This window comes from Benincasa hispida, chromosome 12, assembly GCF_027475165.1.
Source record: "Benincasa hispida cultivar pf3 chromosome 12, pf3_genome.v1.1, whole genome shotgun sequence".
NCBI lineage: Eukaryota > Viridiplantae > Streptophyta > Magnoliopsida > Cucurbitales > Cucurbitaceae > Benincasa > Benincasa hispida.
The window spans coordinates 83,714,877-83,723,494 of NC_143489.1; the positions used below are offsets into that span (position 1 = coordinate 83,714,877).

The 8,618-nt window shown below is 28.4% G+C and overlaps 1 protein-coding gene across 1 annotated transcript; it reads right to left on the reverse strand.

The window, feature by feature from the left end:
* Positions 1 to 2,840: 2,840 nt before the first annotated feature.
* Positions 2,841 to 7,938, reverse strand: LOC120092715 (2-deoxyglucose-6-phosphatase-like). The gene is made up of 5 exons (XM_039050869.2): positions 7,665 to 7,938; positions 7,435 to 7,540; positions 5,127 to 5,281; positions 4,130 to 4,391; positions 2,841 to 3,154 (listed from the first exon to the last, which is right to left on the reverse strand). Exons 1-5 carry the CDS (start codon positions 7,829 to 7,831, stop codon positions 2,999 to 3,001), a joined length of 846 nt encoding a protein of 281 aa, XP_038906797.1. The 5' UTR covers positions 7,832 to 7,938; the 3' UTR covers positions 2,841 to 2,998.
* Positions 7,939 to 8,618: the final 680 nt, after the last annotated feature.

The following is an 8,618-nucleotide window of genomic DNA, read 5'->3' on the forward strand; positions in this document are numbered from 1 at the left end:
CAACATCTTTTTCTCAAGTCAATCCAAATGGGCCCATAATTGATTGAAGATTTTCAGAAATAAAAAAATAATGAAAATTATTCATACAAAATAGCAAAATTTAATCATCTTCCTCCTTCTCCGTCGTCGTCTTCTTCTTCTTCTTCTTTTAGTGGTTCGATCTTGCTCTCTCTCTCTCTCTAACCCACACACTCTAACGTCCAGCAACCACCACACTCATGTCCAACCATTGATCTACCATCATTTTGGTCTATATCGCAGATCTGATTGTACGTCACCGCCGATGAGCTGATTTTTCTCTCTCTACCTGATCTTCTCTCTCTCTTCCTCTAACTCTTGAATCCATGTAGCCCAATCCTTGTCACTGCTGTCTTGTCGCCATCAGTGCTAGAGTTCACTGGATTTTTGGCCGTTAAGGGTAAGATTTTGGCCATTTTGGATTAATTTTGTTTGGTTCTTGAACACCTATTAAGTTTTTGTGTTAAAATTGATTTACCCATGAGGTTGGATGCTAGCTTTGAGTTTTGTTGTTTTTAGATAATTGTGATAGATATTGATACAGATAGACATTGATAGAAGTCTATCAGTATCCATTAATGATAGAAACTAATACAAGTCTATTACTGATAGACACCGATAGACTTCTATTAGTATTGATAGACTTGTATCAGTTTCTATCTTGATAGTATCAATGATAGAAATTGATACAAGTCTACCATTGATACCATCAATAATAGAAACTGATACAAGTCTACCACTGATAGATACAGATAGAAGTCTATCAGTGTCCTTGAATTTTTTTTTCTATTTCTGTAAATAGTTTAACATTTTTTCTATCTGTGAAAATTTTTCTTGTTGATTTTCGCAATGTAAAATAGCCAATAGAATTAGAAAAATTGTTTTAAATGCCAAACATCTGAAAATATTTTCAAATATAGTAAAATATCACAGTCTATCGGTGATAGAAATTGATAGCCACTATGTTTATTAGTCATAGATAATAGTAGTCTATCAGTATTTATCAGTGCCTATTGTTAATAGACAATGATATTTTACTATATTTATAAATATTTTTATTTATTTCACTATATTTTAAAATAGTTCAAATATTCATTTTATTTTTCCTATTGAAATGAAAGCAACCCAAAAACTTTTAGTCTTCTCCAGCCCCATTGTTCTCCTATCACAAATATATAAACATTAAAGACTATTCATTTGCTTTCTAAATTTTATAGTTTTTTTTTTTCAAGATATACTACTTGATATATTCTTTGCTTTTAGGTAAATTATAGTTTTAGTTATAGGTTGCTGTGTGTTTTGTTGATTTCTAAATTTTCAGATATATCGATATTGTTTTTACTCTTCTACTTTTAAAATTTATGCTTGTAACTAAAGAATCTCATTAATGAAAGTAATCAAGTACTTATAAACATCATTTTAAAAAATAAAAAATCAGTTTATCTTAATGAAACATGAACTTTTGAATTCGAGTTTGTTGATGATTATCCTAATGGAACATGAACCTTTGAATTTGATGAAATACTTTTGAATGGTTTCATTATTACTTATAATATCAACCAGGTTAGAGACAAACAATGCAACACACGATCAAATTATTCAGGTGTTGTTTGATAACCCATTTTGTTTTTAAAATAATATAGTTTTCTTGTTTTATCACCTATTCTTAAAAATGTATTAAAAAATCTTGTCCAATTTTGAAAAATTGAAAAATAAAAAAAAAGACTTTCTAAACTTGGTTTAGTGAAAACTATTAAAAAATAATACTTACTTTTACTTTCATCAGTTAGTCAAGTGGTAAATTGAGGGATGACGACCTTGATAAAAGATTAAAAGGTCATGAATTTAATTCATGGTGACAATCTACTTAAGACTTAATAATTTACAAATTTTCTTAATATTCAAATGTTGTAGGATCAAATGGGTTATCTCATCAGATTAGTCGAAGTGTGCGTAAACTGACTTTTAAATATTCACAAATATAAAAATAAAAAATAAAAACTTGTTTTAATCTTTGAAATTTAACTCGATTAAAATTCAAAATGTGTTTTTTTTAAATGTAAGCTTATATAAAAAGCCAGCATTACTTTTCAAAACACAGAAAACCAAAAATAACTAAAATGAATATCAGACCTTACAAAAACTTTTGTAAAAGCACTTCAAATAGAGAAATTTTGTTTAGTAATGTCAAAAGTAATTCAAATAGTTTTTTTTTTTTTTTTTTTTTTTTTAAAGTATTGGTGAAAATATTTGAACCAACTTCCAAATGCATCACTTTATCAAGGCATTAGCGAACTTTCCTATAAAATATACAAAAACAGTTTTGACTTGAAATTCTATTTTTTTTCCCAAATTCTTCCAATTCTTAAAAAAAAAAAAAAAAAAAAAAATCACTCTAAACCTCACCAACTTTTTCAAAATAATAATAATAAGAAATAATAAATAAATAAAGTGCCTAAACCTAATTAAGAAAAACATTCAAATCCTATAAAAAAAAGACCGTCAACATGACATATAGTTCAAGAGTAATTGACATATTATATATGGACATTCAAATCTCCATATTTCATTTGTTGTAAAAAAAAACAAAATCAACCGCAACTTTAAAATGTCGAACTCATGGTTAAGAAAACCTATAAATGTAAAGGTAAGCATCAAAATAGTCTCGTCCAATCACAAAAACTCTCTGCACCAAACTAAAATCTCTATTGATTGAAATTAAAACGACAAGTACTAAAGCAACAAACGAAAGAGATGGATGTTAATATCACACCAAACTCAATCACATTAAAGTTAAGTTCAATATGGGCTAACTTTGACTCTTGATCATCAATTGATAATCATATGATAATTATTTAAGATATAGTTCTCAATTAAAATTAAAAAAAAAAAGAAGAAGAATGTGATTTAAATAATGATATATAACAACAAGAAATGTGAAATTAAAATAATATTAAAAGAAAAAAAAAATGGAATGAAGTCAAAACAGTAGTTGGGTCCAAAGATTTGGATCATTGAAATCTTGAATAACAAAACTGGCTCCAGCTTCTATTAATAAATCTTGTGGATTTCTTCTTCCCACACCTACCACTCTCATTCCAGCTCCCACTCCTGCTTTTACTCCTGATACTGAATCCTGTTCATCCAATCATTATTTCATTTACTTCCCAATTGTGTTTTGTTTCAATTTGATCTCTTGTTTTAAACCGTTATAATCGGCCAATTCTTTTGATTTTTTATTTTGTTTCAAATTTGATTTTGATAGTTCATAAATTTTGAGTTTAGTTGTCCATCTCTATACGGTTTAGTTAAACTTTACAAATGGTTGTTTAAACCGTTTTTTATCCACCTTAACAAATCTAGACCATATATAGTAGTAAGAACTTCTTTTCTTGAACATGGAGCTTGTTTTTATTTGGTTAAATGGTATATGTTTAGTTTTCTCAACTTTCAAGCTCGTGCTTTAAAAGTTTTTGAAATTTAAAAAGTTTCTGATAGATCTAGAAACTTTCAATTTTGGTGTCTAAAAAGGTCTTTGAGTTTTAAAATGTCAGGTAAACTTTTAATTTTGTGTTTAATAATTCAAGGATATATTTGAAAATTTTAAAAATTAACTAATATATAATAAATATAAAATTGAATTTTATGTCTATTAGGACATGACCTTTCAATTTAGTATCTAATATGCTCCTGAGTTAAAAGAAAAATGGATAGATTAAAGAACTATATTAGACACAAAATTGAAATTTCGAAAACCTATTCTAACTCTTATAAATAGATAGCTTCATAATTTCTTTAAAGTTTCATAAACCAAATAAACCTGAAATTTGAAGTACCTATTTGACAATTTTTAAAGGTTAGAGACCAAATGAAACAAACTTAAAAATTCAAGGACTAGATTTGTAATTTAATTTTTTTTATCTTTTATGGATGAAATATTCACAAGAATTCTTCCTTTCAAAACCATGGATTTATGAATAACATTAACTTTTACGAGTCATTCGATCATAATTCTTAAAACGATGTTCGAAAAACAAAAACCGAAAAACGTCTTAAGCCAAACCCTAATTAAGTGAATAAGATTTAAGAGTAATGAGAAGTAGAAAGGAACCTCAAAGACAAAAGAATGTCGAGGAGAGAGTTGAAGAGCCTGAAGAGCCTTCAAGTAAGGATCAGGGAATGGCTTTGCACGTTCACATTCGTTCCCTATGATCACTACCTGAAAGAAATCCGTAAGTTTAAGCATCGAAAGAATCAGCTCGGCGTTCGGTCTCGGAGCATTCGTCACAGCGGCGCGTTTAATCCCACGCTCCTCTATCCATTTGCAGACCTTGTCCAGCCCTTCTATGGCTTTCAACTGCTCTGCTGCCAATCTATATTATGTGTGTTTAGATGGATAATTTTTCCTTTTCTCTTTTACAAGTTTCATATATATTTTTTTTAATTAAACTTAAGGGGATTCAACATTTCATCTTAAGAGAAAAAATACACGTCAATTATTAATTATAATCTAATCATTATTTTCTTTTAACATTCTCCATTCATATTTCTCCAAAGAAACAAGAACATGCATAACAAATAATAAAATGGAATGAAAATGATTTAAATTCATTGATTCTTTTGTAAATATATCAATTTACACCTTTCATTACGTTAATTATTTTTAGAAAAATATCATGTGAAAATTATACATTGTATCAATTAAACTCTTAAACTTTAAAAAACAATCAATTCAAACACTCTTAGCCACAATTTCTTTTGAGAATCGTCAATGCATTTACGACGTACTCTAATTGTGTCTATTTTGTGAAACTAACATTATCAAAGAAGTTTACACACGTTTGAGAATCAATGCATTGATAATTTTCAACGATACGTAATTGCAATGAAGAGTTTAAATTGATTGACATATGAAAATTTAGAAGTTCAATTGACTCAAATTATAAGTTGGACATAGTATAAGATTTAAATTGAAATAATTATTAGTTCATGGTGTAAATCAAACCTATAGGCTTTTCTTTTATTTTGTTATCTTCACTTAAAAAATAAACATAGTTTTTAAAAGAAAAAAAAAACGAAATAGTTATCGAACAAGTATGCGTGGTTACCTGCAAAAATAAGCTTCCTTGTGTAGAAGGAATTTTCTAGCTTTGGGTAGGTCCCAATTTGGGAGGAGGATGCCACAAAGGTCTTCATTGTGTCTCCCACTTATGTTTTCTATGAAAAATTCCTCACTAATTGGGACTCCATTGTTGAATCCAACCTGCACCCCAATTCATTCTTTTTTTTAAAAAAAATTATTTTTGTGATTGGATTCCTACAAATAGAATGAAAAGTTGAAAATGAAAACACTATTTTTTGACTTATAAAGTTGGGAATATATATATGTGTGTGTATATATTAATAGTAATAACATCCCAACACTTAAAAAAAAATTAGTACTTCCAGCCTTTAAAGAAGGCAATTGATTCTGATCATATTAGATTGGGTATTTTTCAAGATGAGTTCCAACATGTTTCCTTTTTGCAGCTAATTTATACCCATTCAATTATTCAGAAAATATTTATAAAATATAGATTCTAAAATTTTGCTATATATTTTGCTTCATATTTCTATATTTGAATACATATTTTTTTAGTTTTAGTTTTTGTCCAATAAAAAAGAAAAAAGAAGAAGAAAAGAAAATAAATGAAATGAAATTATGACCAAACTTGATTTTTTTTTTTATTATTGTAATTTAATTTTTGATTATTATTATTTTTTGTAAAATTATAAATGTTAAACCTTAAACTTTGAGGTTGCTGTAATTAATATATCCTTAAACTTTAATAATAAGTCAAAATACGTTAATTTTAAAACAAAAATATATCCTTGAACGGTTAATTTTATGTCTAATAACGTCACTCAACTTTTAAAAAAATTTCTCAGAAGATTTTTCTCCGTTTGAGTATGCTGAACCAAGGTAGGAGATATTCAAGCATCCAAATTGTAATTAAGAAGATAAGTAATATATTTATTGAGGTATGTTTATGTTAAGTTGATAATGGTTATGTTTTATTAAGGAAACGACACTATAATGACTTGAATACGAAACTAAACCTACTTTTATACCTCATTAAATCACCATAAATTCAAAAGATTATTATGAAATCTATTAAACACAAAATAATTTTTTGTTTTTTTAGTTCAACAAGTGTAGGATAAAGTATTGTAGCAACTTTTAAAATGATAATTGATATCTTATCTACTTAACTGTGTTCAAATTAGCCACACATAATAGAAATGCATGTCAAATTAAATACGAAAGTAATACTTATCAATATTAGACATTTCTCAAACCTTTAAAAACTTATTAAAATTGTGTTGCAACTAAACTTAGGGGTGTTCAAAAAATCCGATCAACCCAACCCACCTCGTACGGTTTGGGTTGGGTTATCAACTCATTTAGGTTAGGTTATAGTTCAAATAAATGAAAATTTTATGGGTTGGATTGGATCATGGGTTCACATAATATAACCCAAACCAACCCTTATTATTAACTTTAAAATATATTTTTCTTATTACTTATAACACAATTATGTATACATATATTGATTTTAATTTTATTTAATTCTAATATTTTTTAATAATTTATTCATCAACAACTCTTAAAAGTAGTTTTTTGCACTTTAGAAAGGAAATTTTCACTATATAAATTGAAATTGAGTTGTTAATCTTAATTCAATATATTATGAAGATAATTAAATTAGATTTTTACATATTTACGTTTTGCTTCTTTTTAGAATAAAATTTTAAATAAATGACCCGATTAACCCGAACCAACCTAACCCAAATATTTCATGGTTGGGTTGGGTTGGGTTTATTTTTTAATAAGGGTTATTTGGGTTGAAAAAATTTACAACCTGAACAATTGGGTTGAGTCTAAAAAGTCATTCAACCGAATCGAACCCAACCCAACTCATGAACATCCCTAACTAAACTCATTATTTAGTCAAAAGTATTTTTTAACCATAAAAAGTTAAAAAGTATTCCTTATTATTTAGATCCATATTGAAAATAGGGAGATATATCTCACAATCTTTATAAGATATATAAGTAGCTTTATTTTTGTTAATTGATTTTGAGATGGAATTCTATATTTCTCATGATGTCTAAAAGGACATTCAGTTCAAAATTAAGATCCAAGCCAAGAAAAGTGAACTTTATACAGTAGTCACTTCTCGCCAATTAGGTTTGAGAATGGAACCTATGTTCATCTAATACTCTTATCTCTAAACAATATTTTTAAAAATACTAAATTGTTATAAAATTGAATGTATAGGATTAAAATGTTAGAAAATAAACTTTTAAGGGACTAAATTGCTAATTCGAGAATAAAAAAAAAGAAAAAAAAAAAAGAAAAAGGTGGGGGCGGACCTGTTGAAGCATTTGGCGGAAGGCATAGAAGTGAAGAGGATCAGAATCGCATAGTGTTCCATCAATGTCAAACAGAACACCTTCAATAGGCCCCTTCTCCCACAAACTAAGAATAACAATTCAATTTTTTTTTTTTTCATTTTTCAGATTAGTCCCTCAATTTTTGCATAATTACATACCATAAACACTCGGCTGGATGTAGTGGAAAGGGAGGAAAAGGAGTTGAGTACCTGCCGGGGGAGACGGCGGCGGCGGGAGACGGCAGATGGCGGTGGCCGTGGCGGAGATGTGGATGTGTGAAAATGGTGGAGGAGAAATGGTTGGGAAAATGAAGGGTGTGGGGATGAGGAGTACTAAAAGGTAAATGGATGATAGTGGGATGATGAAGAGATTGCATTCTTTAGTTTTGAATGTGTGAACCACAGATCTCAATTCATACTCACCCAATCTTTCTCACTTTATCACTCCCTCTCCCTTTTTGGGTCAAATAATAAATTTTTAGGAATCCTTTGGGTTATAAAATGTAGGTTATATTTGTCTAAGCAGTGATTAGAACGATAATTATCAATCTAAAAAGTTGATGGTTCAATCTTTTATCTTATCCATCGCTTTGCTAACAAAAAAAAATCCCACAAATTGATTGAAAATGCAATTAATATATTTCTTTTTTTAAAAAATTACTTAATAGATTTGTGGTGGTTTCTTTGTAATCAATCATCTTGGGAAGTCGATTATTGGGATGTTGCAAGTCTGTGAACCACAAATTGGAGAGTCAAAAGTGTTAGAAGCTAAAGTTGTGGTGGTTGGTGTGGCTGAGTTAGAAAAGTTGTGGCATCCGCAAAACACAGTCAAATTTGATTCTTTGGAGGTATATAGATTCTAATTTGTTTGTTGATTTTTCTTATCTTTTTGTTTGTGTAAATGAGGCTCTAAGTCTTCTACTTTTTTAAATATCTATCATTTTTGTAAGATCTTTAGAGAGGAGAATAAAGTAGTTTACAATTAAGTTTCTTTGGCTTCCTCTTATGGGTCGTTCTGGGTCTGCAAAGACGTCTATTTTGCTTTTATTCTTGAAAAGGGGTCGATGGTTTTCATGTCGGTTGGCAGCGTTAGTTTTGACTATTTATATATATATATATATTTTTAAAAATCTCTTAATAGGAATTTGATTTTAGGACGGAATA

Bases quoted from the DNA above. Each gene is read 5' to 3' on its own strand.
- LOC120092715 (XM_039050869.2), bottom strand. From the start codon at position 7,831: ATGCAATCTCTTCATCATCCCACTATCATCCATTTACCTTTTAGTACT. The intron at 7,541-7,664 runs GTACTCAACTCC...TGTTATTCTTAG, and splicing joins GCCGCCGTCTCCCCCGGCAG to TTTGTGGGAGAAGGGGCCTA. The intron at 4,392-5,126 runs GTAACCACGCAT...CACATAATATAG, and splicing joins AAGGAAGCTTATTTTTGCAG to ATTGGCAGCAGAGCAGTTGA.